This window comes from Aptenodytes forsteri, unplaced genomic scaffold, assembly GCF_000699145.1.
Source record: "Aptenodytes forsteri isolate BGI_AS27 unplaced genomic scaffold, ASM69914v1 Scaffold182, whole genome shotgun sequence".
Lineage (NCBI taxonomy): Eukaryota > Metazoa > Chordata > Aves > Sphenisciformes > Spheniscidae > Aptenodytes > Aptenodytes forsteri.
The window spans coordinates 1,920,996-1,941,758 of record NW_008795932.1 but is presented as its reverse complement, the minus strand read 5'-3'; the positions used below and the strand labels follow the sequence as shown (position 1 = coordinate 1,941,758).

The following is a 20,763-nucleotide window of genomic DNA, read 5'->3' as shown; positions in this document are numbered from 1 at the left end:
CGTATTAAAGGCATGTAGCCACAAACCACTAGACTTATACAGCACAGAGGAAAAATTATTTTTTTTGTATTAAAGGCATGTAGCCACACAAACCACTCTATTCTGTTATACTGAGTATATCTAGTTTCGTTACATACCTGAATTTATCCAGATTATACTTTTTAATTTTGTCATGTAATTTATAATGCTTTCAGCTGATTTTCAAAATATTAAAGTGAATGTTGCTGTTCCTGCTTGTCCACTGCTTTCCCCTCTCAGTTAAAGGACAGACCCATGACTAGCTGATTGGCATCAGCACAATTCATGGGAAAGAAGACTCTGAAAGGAAGAGGAGAATAAGCAACTGGGGAACAGAGAAATATCTTAGAGTATTTGAAGAATCTGAAAGAGCACCTGTCATCAGTGAAGAAAATCTCTATTCCATCCCCAAATAATCTAGTCTAAACAGGCTCCAACCCATTACCAGCTCCTCTCCTTAAAGCTGCACTTCAGCAGTGCAACTCCTGCATCAACTGTATGTGTGGGAATACTCCAGAAACCTTCAGGTCAGGAGTCAGGAAGAGATCTGCAAAACCTTCACCAAGAAGTAAATAATTTAGTTTGTGGAGATAAGAAATGATAAACCAGTTTCCATTTAACCACCTTACCAACAGTTACATCAGACAGCAAAACTTTAATCCCATAATTGAAAGGAAAAAACCAAAAAAGATACTACCAATCATCTCAAGCTATTAAACTTGAAATAGGTTTATAATTCATTCTTTCATTTACAATGTGTGCTTGCTTTTATTTTCTTTTTTCCCCCCTCAAGTGTAACAGCAGCTACATTCCTCTCTCATACTAGGTTCACTTTTGCAAATATTTTCTTCCTAGCACTTCCTTTCAACTTAAATAGTTTCCAAGTATCACCTTCTCATTTGGTGAGATCGTACCAAAGAAGTGAAAACATCCTACTCTGCACTGATACATGTCCTCAAAAAGATGGTTGTTTTGTATTCAACTACTATTGAGCCGTGGGCAGCATTTTCATAGATGTATTAAAACCTGCATCCAATTCCTAAGAGGTAAAAGACAGCTCTGAGCTCATCATTCACTATTTAAAGTTCAGATTCTTTTTCCATCCAAAGTGTTCATCACTTTGGATTTATTAAGACTGAAGTTCCCCTGCCAATTTATCACCTTGTCCTTCTGTAATTTCTCGCAGTCAGCCTCCCCCTTTACAGCCCAGAATTTACTATCGGGCACCTTCCCAGCCCACTGCTCACTCCTCTTCCCACACCGTTTCCAAAGAGGCTGAGCAGCTCGGGGCCCAGCCCAGATCCCAGAAGGGCTCCAATGATGATTTGATCTCTACAACTGATTATTCACTCCTCTGTCACCTTTCTCTTAACCAATTAATAACTTTCCCTTCTTATGCCACAGCAGCTTGGATTCTCTATCAGCCTTTGGTGAGGAACTCTGCCATATATCAATATTTATATTAATTAGATCTTCCTTACCCAGAAGCTTGTTAGCTCCTTAACAGAACTTCAATGGATTTATGAGCTACAACTTCCCTGCATAAAACCGTGTTTACTCTTTCCCAATTCAGCACACTTATCCGATGCAGATGTACACAAAAAAAAAAAAGGAACGAAACCTGTAATTAACCTTCTTTATTACACGTCACCCTCTTTCCTGAGGGTACTCACCTACAATTCAACATATTAAATCTGGAATGTTTCCATAATGTCAGGATCATTCATAGCCTGAAAGCACTATATAAGACAAGGAGTAATTGAAAAAATGTATGTATGGAGGCTTTAAACACACCTACCACACTAGATAGAAATCAAAGTACTACAGGATTCAGATTTAGAGTTCCTCTCCCTCAAGTTACAGTCCTTCTGAGGGCCAGAAAATTAAACAACTCCAATGATCTTGTTTGAGAACTATTATTCTTTAAAAATCCAAAGCTAGAGCAGAATTCTTCATTTTTATTACAGCTGTCAACTGTAAGAAAATAAATTAGAAGCCGTATGTGTTTTCCAAAACTGAGCAAACATGCTTCAAATGCTGCATTGTGGACTAAGAGCATACCAAGCTAACGTGGGTAAAGCTCTCCCTTGGGAAGATCCAGCCACCGAAAGAGCGAGCTGGAGTGGAGAAAGCGGCCTAAGAGGAAAGACTATGGAGTTAACACCACCCCATTCCCCCCCAAGATTATACACTTGTGTGGGACAAATCATACATCACATTCAAACTTATCAGAATATTGGTTTTAGAACCTATAAATCCTTGCATTATTCCAAAGAAGGCTTCAACTTTTTGCCTATGATTGCAGTTAGTACAGTGGCATCAGGAGAAAAAAAGAAAACAAAAGACTCCACTTCAAACCAACTTCTGAAGACATCTTTATAGCTGCAAAATGAAAATGTCATAAAAAGCAGGCTTTATATACTATAGCATTTACATAACATGTTTCAGTGATCTTTTCAGATCACTGTTGTTTTAGCTTTTGTTTCCAGTTAATGAAGGAAGAAGTAAATGGATGTCAAGACTGAAGAATAAATTCAAGCTGCATGTCCTGCTTTTGGCTGGGATAGAGTTAATTTTCTCCTAGTAGCTGGTACAGTGCTGTGTTTTGGATTTCGGATGAGAATAATGTTGATAACACACCGATGGTTTAGTTGTTGCTAGGTAGTGCTTACACTAGTCAAGGACTTTTCAGCTTCCCATGCTCTACCGACTGAGCAGGCTGGGGGTGCACAAGAAGCTGGGAGGGGGCACAGCCAGGACAGCTGACCCAAACTGGCCAAAGGGACATTCCATACCATGTGACGTCATGCTCAGTACATAAACTGGGGGGAGTTGCCTGGGGGGCGGTGACCACTGCTCGGGGACTGGCTGGGCATCGGTCAGTGGGTGGTGAGCAATTGCATCATGCATCACCTGCTTTGTATATTCTATTATTATTGTTGTTGTTGTTGTTGTTATTTTCCCTTCCTTTTCTGTCCTATTAAACTGTCCTTATCTCAACCCATGAATTTTATTTTTTTTTCCCCTGATTCTCTCCCCCATCCCACTGAGGGGGGGCAGTGAGTGAACGGCTGCGTGGTGTTTAGCTGCCTGCCGGGTTAAACCACAACACTGCCAAAGCACTAATTTTAAATGACTGTCCTCTTTGAAGGAAAGACTCATAAACCAGCTATTTTAATTATACTTTTGATCATCTAAAATAAATTAATAGGAATTGGGTATTTTCATTTCCAACTTCAGGAAATCTACGCTGTACCATCATGATCTTTTACAGAACATCAGAGAGCAGGCAGAAAGCCAAATCAGTGTAACATCGGAGTGTAACTTTAATAAATCCTTTGGCCATTAAAGCAGACGTAACTGGCAGCCACTCAAGACAATCTTCTTTCATCCCATTAATGCAGTCACCATGTCACCACAGCCACAAAACACAGCAAATGCTCCTAAATACAGAGTGCTATAGGCTAAATTAATATATTTATCTGCAGATATCGATCAAACCAGGTGTGACCTGGAGCTGTACCTACACCTAAATGCTCACTCTTTTACAGGCAGCATGAACAAAAACATCCTGAGATCTGTTAGGTAACTTTTTCCCCAAAAATAAAGATAATGGTTAATCAGGAAATGGACTAAAACTATTCAGTTATCTTCACCATTTGAACCTACAACCTGTAAAGGTTCTACATATCCAGATACCCTTCACTCCTTATTTCCAAGTCTCCAAACACCATATTAGAGCAATTTATCAGGAAAATAAATTCCACGGCAATTTTTCATCTGTTAGATGAACATACAAGGCACCAGGTTTTAGATGTGAGTGAACAGAAAAAGTAATGCATCTAATTGGACCTGTGAAGGAGGATTGTGCATGCTACTCCCAAAAACACACTACTTAAAGTAATATATGAGTCTGGAGGCCAAGAGCCTTACCATAAACTGGCACTATACCATTTGTAACAGCAGAAAAATAAAGGAAGAAAGGCTAAGAAAAGGAATGCATCCTCTGGAGGGAAAAAAAAAAAGACAGAATAGGACAAATGTTGAGAAGACTTGGTTGTACTGTGTCCAGCTCTGGAGCCCTCAGCATAAGAAAGACATGGACCTGTTGGAGTGGGTCCAGAAGAGGGCCACGAAAAGGATCAGGGGGCTGGAACACCTCTCCTATGAAGAAAGGCTGAGAGAGTTGGGGTTGTTCAGCCTAGAGAAGAGAAGGCTTCGGGAAGACCTTACTGCAGCCTATCAGTACTTCAAGGGGGCTTCTAAAAAAGATGGTGGCAAACTTTTTAGCAGGGCCTGTTGTGACAGGACAAGGGGGAATGGCTTAAAACTAAAGGGGGGTAGATTGAGACTAGATATAAGGAAGAAATTGTTTACGCTGAGGGTGGTGAAACACTAGCCCAGGTTGCCCAGAGAGGTGGTGGATGCCCCATCCCTGGAAACGTTCAAGGTCAGGTTGGACGGGGCTCTGAGCAACCTGATGTAGTTGAAGATGTCCCTGCCCACGGCAGGGGGGTTGCACTAGATGACCTTTAGAGGTCCCTTCCAACCCAAACTATTCTATGATTCTAAGACAGAAAAGAGTCTTAGAGTACAAAAGAAAGTGATAGAGGACCCAATTCATATGGGCACGTGCCCATAACACTGTTGCCTTTGAGAAGAAAGAGTAGTTTATCGATGTGTGGGTAGATTTTCAAATCAAAGAACATTTTAGGTTGGAAGGGACCTCTGGAAGTCATCCAGTTCAGACACCTCGCTCAAAGCAGGGCTAACCTGGAAGTTGGCCACAAAGACTCATGTTTGCAGCACAGAAGCGTGCAAGCGATACAACTTTTTGCAACCCTGCTCCCACCCAGGCACACAGCATAGCACAGCACAGCTCCCTTCGCCTATCATGCCTTAGGCAGTGCCACGTTCAGCTAGATAAGAAAGAACTATGAAATAACCTCTGCAATAACAATGTTTGCAGCCTACCTTGAATTTAGACTACAAAGCAAGTCTTACAGAAATTTGGGCCACGCCAACTATATTAGTAGAGCTGCAGATGAGCACCTCCCTACTCGTCTGTGCTCATCTAGATGGCACCTCTTTTTACGTTGTGGTTGGCTATCATCATTTCACTTCGTATTCCTAGGTTTCTATCTTGGACTTTACTAAATGAAGAGAGACAGCAACAGCCTATCTCAGGTGTGCTGACCACTGAGTAGGTTCGGGACAAAACAGAAATTGTGATTAAATTTCCATCTCACAGAAATACTGACAAACATCGGTAGAAAAAACAATGTTGATTAATACTACTTACCTTTCTCTAATGTTCAGAAAGTCCACTAGAAAAAGAACAGACAACCCCCAAATTTTCCATGGAATCATTTCTTCCTGTGAATATTGGTATTTTTTATTTAATTCTAATGAGGGGACTAATGCCCAGTGAAAGGTTGATAATGTTCACCTTCATTCTCCACTTTTTTCCACCATCCATCAATGTTGAAACATGATTTTTCTAAAACCACAATACGAATCTATTGGCTTGAATGTGTGAAGTAAAGGGCAAGCACAAGCCATTTCAACTATGACCTCCTTCAGGAAGCAGCGTTTTTTCCCGTTTAGCTTGTTGCTCCATTGTTATCTAACAAAAGAAACATTTATGGATTTTCTTACATTCTTACTTTTTCTTCCACGTATCTTGCACAAAAATGAAAACCCCATTAAAAATATTAGCACTTCAGCCAATTTTTTAATAGGCCTGCACTTTGTCGAATGCTTCCACAAATGTGCCTAGTATCCAAAAATTTCCATAAATAAATAATTTTTCCAAGTATTGAAGAAATGAAGGAAGGAAAAAGTCTGGTTTCTTCTATGGGGGGAAAAAAAGCTCTTTTTTAAATAATTTCTAAATCTGAATTCTGAAATCATTATTCTGACATTTTCAAGAGAGAGCTTTTGAACCCTGCACTTCCTACAACCTGTGATCTAGTTATAATTTAAGAGGAAAATTAAGATGACTATTTTGGATTTTGAGTGATTTATAGATCATGTAAAACTAGGATAGCAAACTCGTACTATATCTGTGTAATATTTTGTATAAGGGCCAACCTATCTAGCCATGTTTATGCTGTACCCTATTAAACTTAATAAATCCTGTCAGAGACAAACTTCACCTGCACTCACAAACCTCCTGTTTCCCTAGCTGTACACAGAAAATATTAGAAATAGTGCAAATTGGGTCTCCTGATGTCAAGTCAATGTTCAAAGAGGTCAGAAAAATTGCCATGCAGGCTAGATCCAGTGAGTTAGCCACCCCCAATTTGGAAAAACAGTCAAATTGCTTAGACCTACTTTTGAAGAAGTGGGAAGAAGAGAAAGATCATCTGAGAAGTCATATAATACCAAACCAGTTGCCTACCCAGTGTAGCATCCTCCAATTCATATAAGCAATACACTGAGTCTTTCAAATGAAGCTGGGGGAGAGGAGAAACACCTTACACAGACAAACCTGAGGGAAGGGGAAGTCTCCATACCAGCAATTAGAGAAGGCAGGTTTATCTGTGTTCCAAATATGTGTGTTTTTGACAGAAACAGAAATGCTAAATTCAAATGCAAATCATAGGAAAGAGATTCTCTTGCACATTGCCTATAGAAATACACCATAACTATATCTTCAGAACAAAAGGATGATATTGTACTGGGGAGGGAACGGAGGGAGGAACAGGCGTCTATTCACATATTTGTTGCTGTAAAACCTACAAGGGCATTTGTTTTCCCATCATCAGTTACAGGGACAGAACACTGGAAAAGGTCTTCCTCTTGGAAAATGCGGCAATTGCAGGCAGGTCTTTAGCAATTCTGCTGAGGACACCTTAGAAGCAGCCAGGTTCTTTGCCTCCGCTTCTCTGTGAGGGAGATTGCTGAACAATCTGATGATGTCTGAGGCCTGGAAATCTCTTCATTTCTAGCCATATTCACAGACAGCTCAAAGCTCAATTTTTCTTGATGTCCTCACCTCCCATAACCTTTAAAAGAGAGCCCTTCTCTGCCCTCGACTTCATAGAATATGTTAATAATCCCTTTTAAATTTTACTGCGCTTATCAAACCAAAGTCAATGTCTATGTTATTTTCATCAGTTATCTGCATCTTCTACCATTTGATCTCCTTTTTCTTGTATAAATGTGACCAGAACTGAATGTCATAAGTCTCACTTATTATTCCCTATTTCTATTTGCCTGTTCTCAGACCACATTTGTTTTTTTGCAGTACACTCGCACTGAGGACTCGCAACCACCCAGCAATCACCCATCGTGCCTTTGCACCTTACCAAAGAATCAGAAGCACAGAAGAGCCAAGGTTGGAAGGGACCCTCAAAAGAGCACCTGGACTAACTTTGCATGGGAAGCATGCCCCATTTCAGCGCAGGAATTCCTTGAGTGCTCTAACTATAAAGCAGTCCAAAACTGAAATTTCTCTTTATTATTCCTTCTATTGCTCTTTATTTTTTTATTATTATGTTTATTATTTTCTCAGCCTATAATTTTTGCAGATTCTTCCTGTAACATCTCCAATTTTTGCAAAGTGCTTTGAAATAAATATAGCTATTGGAACTGGATCATACCGTGGATCGGACCAGTGCTAGATAAATCACCCTTTCCTACCCAAACAAACACGTCCTTTCCAATTTCTTTGTTGAAAATAACTAATTATTCACTCAAAATTATGTACTATATTTAAAGATTGATTTGGCTATTAGTAAAAAAAGGCAAGCCTTAAAAGAATTAAATGTGTATTTAACAGATGTCAAGTAAAAGACAAAATAAAAACGATTACCCTGAAAACAGCAGGTGATTTTTATGTTTTAGTTAATACAACCTTTGATATTTTTTAATTTGACTTGAAGGTATCTCAGAAACTTCCAGCTTGCCATGGATTTAAGACGAAGACCCAGGGAAATTGCTGTGATATTTTATTTTCTCTCGATGACAGCATGCAAAGCCTTAGTCATAGCAGCTTTGTCTTTAACACATAAACTGTAACAGCAATGTAAGGAAAAAATCATTAATCTCTCATACAGACAACATGCCCTGTCATAAACAAAAGCACAAATTAAACACTCACTTGGCAGCTACAAGAAATAACAATCATGATTTACTTACACATGGACAATAAATTTATTAAGGGAACTTATGGTTTAAAAAGGGGCAGAATTTTTAATTCTCATACCCTTTGGAAGAGGGCTTATTTCAAAATGTTTTCAATGTGTATGTGCGTTGTTAACTAATACTGCAGAAATTGCAGTATACCACATCACAGACTTCACAGCTCAATTAATCAACACATTTAAATAAAATAATTAAGCAGTAGTCAATGGCCCTCATTAATAGTATGCACACAAAGGACTTTTAAAAATTCTTTACTTTCCATGGATGAAAGAAACACCACACTATGTGATGAGAGGTATAAAGATGAAAATAATAATGTTTCTTTAATTATTCTTGACTCATTAGAATTTAACAAAAAAAGTATTTGAAAATAGGTGAAGTCAATACACACAAAAGTTCACTTATCAAAACTGAGAAAAATAGCTATACTTCTGCTGACTTTGTAAAAAAAAACCAAACAACAAAACTTACAATAGGGAATATGTATAAGCGAACTCATTCATGCAACCCTATAACCCTGCTAAAAGGTAGGAACTGCCGACCCAGCAAGAAGCTTGGCACTTCTTAAATTCTGAGTGTTGACTTCGCTACTGTAGGATTTCTTTAGCCTACTTTTTCTTATGCCACTCCCAATTAAAAAAGAAAAAAAAAATCCATTATGTTATTTCACATCGGCATTCACATGGATCACCAGTACTTGTCAGAACTTGTAAATTTTGCACGAAAGCCTCTGCCATTTGAATTACCAATAAAAGGATTTCCTCATTTATGATGGCCTGTACCAGTGATACACCTATTCAGAAGCTGCAGGGCTACTTACTATTCTCAAGGAACTACAACTCTCAAAAAATTTTAGATTTCATTCCAGCATCTAGTGGAGAAGATATCCTCTCTGGTTGGGAAGATGCCTGAATGATTAGAGATCCTTCACAGCTCCTCCATGACTGACACCATTTGACCCTTTTTCTCCAGCCTGTTCTTACCAAGGGCCTGTTTGCTCCGCATTTCTTAACTCCTCACTCCAGTCCTATTCCTGCGCAGTCCCAAGCTTTGATCCCTACAGTCCTCACACAAAGGCCAAACCAGTCTGAAAACTCTAATGCCTAAAAGTGTTAATTCTACAGCCACCAACTGTGGAGCCTCATATACATGGAAGACTTTAACAACTCAGTTGTGTTGCACTACAAGGATAGATGAAAGGATTGATCTACTCAGACCATCACCATGATAAATCTTCCACTGACGATGATGTTTGCCGTTCCCGAATGCCAGACACACTGTGCACAGAATAGAAATGTAAAGGCAGTGCAGGGTATGTTGTACAAAATGAGATATCCTGGGGCACATAATGACATAACAACCATTACCATAAATTATGAAGTGATTTACGCATAAATGAGGGTTGTCATGAAATTTAATTTTAATGGTTTGATAATCAAGTAAGAAACACAATAATTACCATACCTAAGTTTTTCAGTAAATTAAAATCACTGCTAGTGGCAACACTTTTTTGTTAACATACATAATACAATTCTCCTCCCAGAGCTGTCTGCTATATTCTTCCATTTCAGAACAACCTGTTGAATGCCACATCGCTGTGATGAACAAGTTCAGTTTTACTGCTGACTGCAGTCAAAACATTTCCACATTCATAGCAAAGCCCCTTCAACAGTGTGCAATTGACTACTTCAAGAAACAGCTTTGCAGATGGGAGGCTCTGCTAGTCGAGCAAAATATCCGAAGGCTGAACTTTCCAATAGCATGTATCAGAGAACTTGTTTCCCTCATCATCACGTGATGTTCAATCGGATAGATTAACAAAACATGTCGACACCACAGTGTGGTATATCAAGCATATTTTTTATTAACTGAAGATGTTAATAAAAACATTACTCAGCATCCCTCACTGCAGCCAGAACTTCAGCAGAGTAACTTGTCCGACAACTTTTTGCCAGGACACCAGTTGTCCAATATATTTCCCTGTGCTTAAAAAACCTCTTGCACATGTAAAGCAGCAAAAAATAATTTGATTTTGAATCTAGCTTTGTAATGAAACATAATTATATTTTCAGGATTTCATCGAAGCACCCTCCAAAACCCTTGCCCCTCTCTTTTCTTCAACATGCTACCTCACAGGAGAGGGAAGGCAAATTTCCTTTCTTTTCCTTCTCTCCTCCAAATGAGTCTTAGTTCTCTCCTCACCACCGCAATCTTCTGAGAACAAAAGGCCTCAAAGTAAAATATATCACTAATTGTCCCAAAATGGGACACAAAGGAACATTTCAAATCCTATGGAAACCAAAAAGGGGAGTATGAAGATCGCTAAGTAACACCTTGGGATACAGGAAAAAAATGAAAGGCTGATCCTTTCCATTTGTGTGTCCGCAGAAAATATAATGATGAAAGACAGAAAAATGAGTGAACAAAATAATCACTGAGCCCAAATTATCATTTCTTACTACAAAACAATGGGGAGCAAAACATTTATTCCTCTATCCTAGAATAGAGGGAAAAGAGTGTCACCTCTCAGAAGCACCACTTACCTACATATCCGAGAACAGTTACAATGTACACACTAAATATTCCCAATCAATGGCTGAAAAATTACAGTAAATTGTAAGCTTAAGGTTTGCTGAAAGCTAAAACGAGAATCTTTACTAGTCAGCAGCATAATCTTACTGTACAAAAAGGCATATATTTTCCAGGTATTATTTTAATGGCCTAAAGGATGTCACTTTTCCTTAATAGTATAATACCATTTTTTCATACTGCATGCAGTGTTATTGTAACAGCTATTATTTCCCTATCTCTAGGTTAATTGAAGCAAACTTCACTTCAGACCTTAAAGTAAAAGGGGTGTGTAATATTCTATGCATTTGATCCATTTTACATAAACACAAATAAGCCAGAGAACAGGAGGGGGCTGGAATGCACCGAATAATACGGATACTGTAAGATGGATACCAGGGACTGCCCTGCATGCACTCAGCAAGATTTGGCAGTGCCAGTACTGATCATAAAATCATAGAATCATTAAGGTTGGAAAAGACCTCTAAGATCATCGAGTCCAACCGTCAACCCAACACCACCATGCCCACCACTGATCTGCTGCTGATCCCAGACTTTTTTTTGGCATTTCTGCTTCCACCTCCTACACCCTCCCCATATCCAGCTTCACAGTCAATTGTAGACCATAGTTATAAATCAAATATGTTACGGAGAGTGCTTTAATAAGTGTAGTATCCAGAGCCTTCCATCACCATTCTTCATTTTACATAAAAGCAATGGAAGAATCCCCTGCAAATTCCCTCTCACCAGGCAGAGGAGGGAAAAACATATTCTACAGCAACGGCTCCGTAACATAGAAAAGAGAAGCAACACATCAGAGACTTCCAAGTTATTTTACTTTCTAAACATACAAAGTGGGAAGCAAAGAGGCAAGCAGTAAGCAGGATGCAGCATTATCCTTCTTTGTAGGTCTGTAGGCAGAGAATATGAAAACACTTAGTGTCTCCAGCAATAAGAACAGGAACAAAGAAAACAATTTCCTGCTATTTACACTTTGTCAGGACAGGGGATTTCAAAATGATGGTGAGGAATGGAGGGAGAGTAAATTACAAAAGGAAGCAAGAGTGACCAAAGCTGGCAAAAAAGTTGTAATTTAAATAGAAGTGGAATGAGGAAAACATTAAGAATGAGGACGGAATCAAGAAGGTACAGGGAAGGGGAAAAAAACCCTAACTTGACTAAAGAGCCTCTCTTTAAATATTAATCAGATAACAACAAAAAAATCAATGTCCAAAGATAAGAAAGAATTATAAAAGGAGAATCTAAGATTAAGCTTTGTTGAAAAATATTGTATATCGGGACTGAAAACACTTGGTTCAAATGCAAACTCCGGAGAACGGTTGTCCTATGTTAAAAAAGAAGACCTACAACCATTGACCATTGCTCCAAAAAAGGGGGAAGATTTCTTTTTTTTTTTATTTTTCCCATGTAAGATTAACAAAAGCACTTTGCTAGGAGGACTATGCTAATTTAATTTTAAGGTGCAGTGTATGTTCCACCTAAGTTTCTGTAGCAGATCCATCAGAATAAAAATTAGAACTCTAAGCAACATCGGAGCTATATACACATTGTTACAATTAAAAGCACTCATCATTCAAGAAATAGATAATAAATTAGTTTAGAACTGATAGCAAACTCAGTGCAACTTCTAACCACGGGTAAAGCAATAAAATATTTTGTAGTAAGAATAAAAATCACTGCCCTTGAAAGGTTTAAATACTTGCAAAAAATACACAATCTGCCTTGATAAATGACTGTTTCAAAAGACTTAGTGAAAGGGTTTATATCCATTACAATATAACGATTTAAGGATATTTAAACTTAAATTATTAAATCCATAGGAAAATAAAAGTAATTCAATCAAGGAGATGCAAAGTAATTTTATAACCTTATTTGTAGCATTATTTCTATTTGTTACATATTGTCCCAAAAGTTGGGAGTGAAAAATTTCAAGGAGTTTTCCAACTACCAAAATGATGGGAAATAGCAAGAGACATAAAAACAGAATTACAAAACAGTACGGCGAAGAACATTAACATTTTGGTGAGTATTTAGACTGCTTTTAGAAAAAGAAAATAACCCAGTTCTTTCTAAATAAAAGGAACAAGCACTGTATGTTACTGATATTTTTGTCCATTCCTTGATAAAGTAAAATTGAGAAAATTCGGCCTTGGTTTGAGTCAATGCATTTTCTCATGGTTGTGCTTTCGGAGTCACTAAGGCAAAAAACCATTCCGAATTTACTGCTTTGTAACATATTCTATACTTCTTTTTGACAATTGCATGCCTTGCAATTGATGTGTTTTTACTTTGAACTTATATTCAGACTGAGATTTGAAGACATTAAAGTATCTCTCTTTAAATAAGTTTATCAATTTCATGATTGAAGACTGCAGCACAACTCTCCCAAAGAAGAGAACTGTGCAGATAGCCCATGACCAAATGGAAACATTTCCTTTTCCACAGTCTCATCTTTTTAAGATTAAAATGGTGTCATCTAGATGTAATGATCATCTGAAGGAGATAAACCAAGCAACCTAGGGTACAGCCAGCAGTAGGAATCCTAGGTAGATATATTACGGCAAATAATGGTTATACTTTGCTACAAAATGATCTTTATATCACCACAGTAGGGTTGTAAGAACCAATACACATAATAGCCTACTTAATCTAGAATATTTTTTCCACAGAGATTGTGATTGCTTTTTCTTCAATTCTATTTTTCTTTCCTACAGTTTTCTTCCTACGAAAACTGATGAAATGGCTGGGGAACTACATAAAGAAAAGACTATTTAAAACTGGGAAAGGATAATGAACTAGTGAGAAAAGGTCTTAACATCAGAACTACGTTCAGAGCGCAGGAAAATTATATTAAAACATTCCACAAAAATGAGTCAATGCTATATCCATCTGTACACCTCAGAACCAACTATTTTGTATTTTATTTTCAGTACTACTAGATTCATAGCCAAAATAAATTCACATGAGATATTGCTAGACCTCAGTGACGCACCTTAAAGAAAGTAAAACTCTTACATTCCTTGACACTTGTACAATGTTTAAAAAGAAATATAGGCCCCAAATATCATCAATTGCATAGAAATAAATAAATAACAGGGTTAAAAACACAGCCCTTTTAATACTGAAAGCACTTACCGCTGACATTCCCCAGCATGCAGAATTAAATCTTCGTTATTCCTAGCACTGATGGTCAACTCATGTTCTGTAGAATTGAAGACATCAAGAAGTAGATGGCATTGCCGGGTGCTGTTCAGATGGGGGAAAAAAGAATAGCACAATTTCAATAACACACCACAGAATTATTAGACATATATCAGAATTAATATTATACATAAATATAAACATAGATGCATAAATATAAGTATACATACATCCACATACATATGTTTTATACCCTACTCCAATTATAAGAGCATCTTACTCTTTTACTAGAAATACCTTTTGTTTTTTAATAACTGGAAATTTATTTTTTTTTTACTTAAACTAGACAGAAGCGTATATCCTAAAGAGAAGTTGTTCCGCGGCAATTACAACCTGCCCAATATTAAGCCCTATAGCTTTTGATCACTCGTATATATTCTCACTCTGCAGCTTTCAGTTTCACTTCTATGGAAAAAGCCACAGATTTTTTTCAGTTCTTTGAGCATTCACATGAAACAGTTTTATTATTTCAAATTACCTTGACATTGTCTTTTTAAGAAACAAATTTACAAGTAAAAATTTAAATCCTTGCCCAGTGTCAGGGAGCAATTCCATTTACTATGATAGCTGGTTTGTCTACAGACCAAAGCAGGCTGGCAACGAGAGTACTTTTCCATTATATCAACTACTCTGAGAGACACAACTCTGTCCCTTCTGTAAGAAAGGCAAACATAGGCAGCTCTCACAGAAAACCTTATATTTGTCAGCTACTACCCTTCAAATCCAAATTTCCCTAGAAGCATTCAGTATAAATACACCAACCGCATTTCTGGTAACCTCAGGAAATAATACTGACAAAGCTACAGAGAAGAAACTTGTGAATTGTAGATTTTAATTGTAAATTAAAAGTTTTTTAATTGTAAATTTTTATTCTTATTTATAAACTTTTCTTCCTTGTAAAACTAAGCACAAATAGCAGTATTGAGTGATTATAATATAATACACATGGAAAAATATCAGAACCAGATACCAAAATGCCAAATACAATCATACAGCTGCAATAATGCATCAGTCTATTCTGAAATTCAAAACTTCCTAATAAGCTACTTAACAACTGAGAAATATCCCAGCCTTAAGCATCACTACAATTTAGCTTTAGCTATTAATGACTTTGAAGTTTAAATGCACATACAACAAAATGAGGTGACTTGTCATTGTGAATTGCAGTATAAAGTAGTATATCCATTGTACAAAGATTATGGATCATCTCATCGCATATAATTGCTATCAGAATCAATAAGAAGGGAAAAGTAACTTGTATTCGATGTCAGAAGTAAAACCCATCAGCAGCATTAGAGAGAGAGTACACATGAAACCAGAAGCTCCCCAAGAGGGAAGAGAGGGGAATGTCGGTAAGGTGAGAGTCGTCAGAGCCATCCTTCGAACAATACGCATATTCAAACTGAGTCAGACACAGTTGTGTGTCTCAGGCAACCAAGTATATTTATCCTATTGCATAATAATTTACAATTAAACTCAAATGCCAGCCATTCCAAAGGCAATTAAACTCGAGAGGTGCAAGTGTTTAAGAACCGCTCTTCTACTTTGGAAATGGGCTCTGGTTCATAACACAACTCTCTTCTGAAAATCAAGAGATATCATTTTCAGAGCATACACAGGAGGAACTGTGTCGCTACTTTGCAAACCGTTGAGACGGGAACACTCATAGGACAAAAATGGGAGGTTAAGGTTCAGGTCACAAAAGTGATAGCAATGTCATATGCAATCAGGCCCTAAATGACAAGCAAGCACTGCTTGGGGACAGTAGCACGTCTCTTAGCAAAAGTAAAAAGCAAAAGTGGGGGTGGAGGCTTTTTTTATACGTATTTTAAGGGTTTTCACTCTCTTTGGGTAAAACCTCAATGAATACTGAATATAGAGAAGAATGCATGAAGGTAGCTGAGTGCCTGAAGCAAACACGTCAAAACTCAAGAGTTTAGAACAAATAAGGAGTCGTAGCTCTTACTAGAAACTCCCTTCCTTAACAGTTCACAAGAAAGAAATCACTGGAAGGGCAGTATTTGAGTCGGTAGCTATGCTGTTACCAGTAAGGAATGAAAAAGAGAGAATTAAAAAAAAGCCTGGCTTCCATCTCATCGTTAGGAGAGTGGGACAAGACCTGTAAAGAAACAGCAAACTTCCGCCTCTCCAGTAGATACAAAGTTATGATCTGCAAGAGAGACTTCTAGCGTAGCCTATGTTTACAACATTCAACATGGAAGGAATTTTTTATTTCTGCCATAGAAATTTCTCCCAATTTCTCCCAATTGTCTGAAATAACACTCAAGCCTTGTGCCAATATCTTTTGGCAGCAGAACCAAAGTTTTGTAAATAAAACAATTCATGCCATAAATATAAGGGACCTATACAAGCAGCAGCCCTTCAGGACTCAACACCATCACTAATACCAAAAATTCCTAAATATGAATTCTTGGGCTATGCGGTGAAAATTATTCATCATCATGACATTTATTTCATCCTCTTCAAACACTACACAAAAGAGACAGGTAGGGGAAACAACTCTTTCTTTGTCAATTTTAAGTTAATTCTCCAGGGAAATCTTTAATTAATAAAAATCAAAGTTACAGAATTATTAATGTACTTTGAAAACTTAGAAGAATAAGATACAGGTATAAAAAGATTGAAGGTAACATTAAGACTGTAGAAAAAGCATTAGATGTTCAACGTAAATACAGGACAGTATCAAAGAGACTATTAGAGCAACGAAAAACAAACACAATTAAAGGTTACAAAAATATTTTAATTAAAACAGCAATCGTCAAATACTGGAAGCTGTATCCAAGTAAGGAAACCAAGACAAAGCATAAGCTCTGGAAAATTAGAGGTAACACCATAATGAAGTTAAAAAGGAAAAAAAGAAACCCTCAAGTCGTTAAAGAGCAATTTGCTAAAGATCTGAAAACTAGCATGATTTTTTTTTTTTTTTAACATGCCACAGTCAGTAGAACTGTGTAGAATTGATGATGCTGATATGATCCAGGTGAAAGTTCCAGGAAAACAAAGAGTTAGCAAGAAAGCCAAATTAACTATTTATATCAATTTTCACTACAGGTGAACTTACAGAAGGCCATCCTTTGCAAGATAGGAATTCAAGAACCTATCTCAAAGTGTCAGTAAATGAGATTTGAGAGGCAAATCATAATCATGCGAGTGTGATAAAGGAACTGCAACATGACTTTACTGAACGGCTACATGTAAGTCCAGGCAGCAATCTGTTGCTTAAACTAAGCTCCGTATCAGACAAATTTCCAATGTCATATTGTTTTAAGGATTTTAAGGCAATAGAGTAAATCTTAGGCCATCAACTCTGGACTCCATACTAGGTAAATTAATTTTAAAAAAAGTACGTAAGCTTTAAAAAACTTGAAACACTCAAAATAATAAATAGATCTAAAGATGATTAAATTATATACCATAATGACCTACTGAAATTTTTGGCTGAGAAGTATCAGTCATAAGCCACTGATTCCTGGAACTGGGAAAGATTATCCCACACTTACCCAATTTCTTCTTACTTTTCCAAACTATCTATCACCATATAAAAGTTTACACTAAATATTTAGTGGATTGGGGAGGGAGGTACAGGGTGAGTTGCTGGGGAAAAAATCCACTTTGAGTGGATTTTGAGTCCTCTAAGTCTAGTTAAGTAGATGTTAGTTACCATTGATCCCAGAGAAGACGGAGAACCCATCTTCAACATTTCACACAACGTGCAGAGTCATCAGTGGCTTCCCAGTCTTTTTAGAAGTTTTGGATCATTTTGCTGTTACTAGCTCCTTTTTAAAGTTTGGGTCAAACGCATGTAAAATAAGTCAGTTTGTGTTTGGGTGTTCTGGTTTTGTGGTTTTTTTTTTTTCCTCCAGAACATCTATTGAGATAGCATGGTATCATCACACATTAACACACACAAAATTAAACCATCATCTAGTTTTATTCCACATACTTACGGACTTACAAGCATTTAAGAAAACAGTATGAACTAGTACAGACTTTCCCATTTCTGCAAAGCCCAAATAATCCACTCTTCATGGATTATTCTGGAAGATGCAGGGCAGAAATACATTATTGCACCACAAAACTCTCAACTCCCATATATCCACGTTCCTATCTCCTCATTGTACACCCCCCAAACTACCCACACCCGTCCCATCAACCACAGTGGGCAGCACAATGTTTTTGGCTGGCCCCGAGTTCATCCATGCCAACTGGCACAGGGAACAGAGCAGGCAACTGCAGAGGCCCTGCTTCTGCCTTTCCTCACTGCGACATAAATTAGGATATCTCTTCTCTGTCCAGTTACCAATCTGCAGGAACATATTTAACCTTTCCCTGAAGCGGGCTGAAATTAGGCCAAATTTACCTAGGGGAGAGGGGGAAACAGTTAAAGTGATCATATAAATTTCATTTCCCCAGGAAATAAAATATAAAATTATCCAGAAAAATACAGCAGACACCACAAACACAACATTTGTCTTTTCTGAACTGAATGATATACAAATTATTTCATTATGTTAAAAGTCCAAATTAAATGAAGATGAATTAAAGCTGTACTGGACTGTATATAGAGGCTAGGATAAAGAACAAAAGTTCTTGAAAGGGTTTTACTCTTCTTTCCGTCTGTCATTTTGACCGCTAATGGAAAGGAAATAAGCCTGGGTCAAACAAACCGTTTCAGAGCCTAAGTGGAAGAATACTAAAAATCACAAGGTGCAAACATTTTCCATTTCAATGATCTTCCTTATTTGTACATGATGTTTTCTTTAGAAAAATCTACCATAAATTTCATGTTCAAGATTTTCTTTTACAAGTAACACAGAAGTCTATACATCAGAAGGTTGTACAGATAAAATACAGAATTACAAGGAAACATTTTCAGTTGACTGATTTATAATCTGAAGGTCCCAGAATAACATGCAAATTTAAGTCAATACTCATTTCAAACAATAAAAAAAAAAGAATTCTTAATTTTTTACTGAAAACTGAGTTAATTCAACAGTGTCTTGAAGATTTGTTGTATAAATTAATTTCTGTTATACTGTATTGTAGAATTCAGGATATAACACAAACAAAAGTTAGTGACATGATGAATGATGCTGTATTTTTTAAATCTTACAATGCCAGTTATGATTCCAAAAACAGTCACAAAATTGGGGCCATGGGAACTTAAGGCAAGAGAGAATTACACTGTGATCTAGAAATTTCTTTCAGGGGTATTGCGATTACTATTCCAATCCACTCTGAAATGACAGCAGAGGACATTCTTCAGTAACATTTAACACAGTATTAAAAACCAGATGCAGCTGCCATGCTCTAATGACGGCTCACTTCAGTGAATAACCTTACTGCAGTTCTGATTCTAGCTTAGTTTTAAAGTCAGTTTAAACAAGAAACGCTCGGGGGGGGTGGCAAGTTATCTACATCCTGACTCAGCTCAGTTTCCCCATCAACTGAAATCATGGAGTGTTTTCACATCTACACTTTTATTTGTTTCTTTTCTGTTTTCTTTAAACAGGCATCCCTACTCAAAACGAGACGTCAGAAAGTGAAGAGAAGCACTGGCAATGACGACAGGCAATGGCGTGCCAGATGACAACCCTATTCTCCAAAATTCACTGACAAACACAGAGCGCAACATAGCAAAACAACGATCTAGCGTATCTTTGTTGGTGCTACTGTGTTTTCAATAGGGTTTCTTTAATTCAACTTAATTTTTATTAAATTCTCTAAAAATGAAGCTTTTGAGACTAACTTTAGATTATTAAGATTATCCATCTTACTGTTAAAAGCTCTTTTCACATGTTCCAAGAACTGTCCTGATCTGACTTCTCCCAGTTGTAAACCTTTTCAATTATGCTAAATATTCCCAGCACATCTATAAATATTTGCAGATTTATGTTCTCACGTCTTCATGTGCCAAACCGTACATATTTAACATTTTGATCTCAAAAATTAATTCTCTCAATCTGTAAACTACTTTGTGCTGCTCTTCCGTGAACCCACTGCAACATTATACCATTAGCAGAGTTTAAGGTTAGCAAGATGATTTAACTATTGGACGTAACCTCCCACGTGTCATGGGTTCCCACTCAGTAGAATCTATATTGAGCGCGGTGGTGTGTGTATAGATAAAGCATATCTTCTAGAAAGACATCCAGTCCTGAGAACATTAAAAAATGGTTATTAAATCTATTCCTTGACAGATTTTTCCAATGGTTATTAAGTCTAATGGATCAAAGCGAGAGCTTTATTTGTAGTTGAATTTGCCTGGTTTCCATTTTGACTGTTTTTCATTAACAAAACAGTGAATTTAACACTAATTATTTTCTCCATGTAGAAACATCCATTCATTTTAACAGGTCATATCTTAGCCTTCCTCCAAACTAAACAGATCGCTCTTCAAGCACCCAACTAAAACAGTCTTTCTCCACCCTTCAAAGCTCTATGACATTTGAACATTGAAATACTGAGAAACAGAAGACTAGAAACAGCTGCCTGTCAGTAGGTAGCTGATTCTTGTTCTGAATGTAGCAAATTCAGACCAATACTGTTTAATATCTTCATCAATGACATAAGACAGTGGGATCGAGTGCACCCTCAGCAAGTTTGCAGATGACACCAAGCTGAGTGGTGCGGTCGACACACCAGAGGGACGGGATGCCATCCAGAGGGACCTGGACAAGCTCGAGAAGTGGGCCCCTGTGAACCTCATGAGGTTCAACAAGGCCAAGTGCAGGGTCCTGCACGTGGGTCGGGGCAACCCCTGGTATCACTACAGGCTGGGGG

At 37.5% G+C, this 20,763-nt stretch overlaps 1 protein-coding gene across 2 annotated transcripts in view; it reads right to left on the bottom strand.

Moving 5' to 3' along the window:
• TRAPPC9 (trafficking protein particle complex 9) overlaps positions 1–20,763 on the bottom strand; it is a 562,867-nt gene that overhangs the window by 333,375 nt on the left and 208,729 nt on the right. For both annotated transcript variants that reach the window (XM_009285082.2, XM_019473612.1), the window contains one exon: positions 13,894–14,004. In XM_009285082.2, coding sequence (XP_009283357.1) covers positions 13,894–14,004 — 111 coding nt within the window. The remainder of the gene's footprint in view (positions 1–13,893; positions 14,005–20,763) is intronic.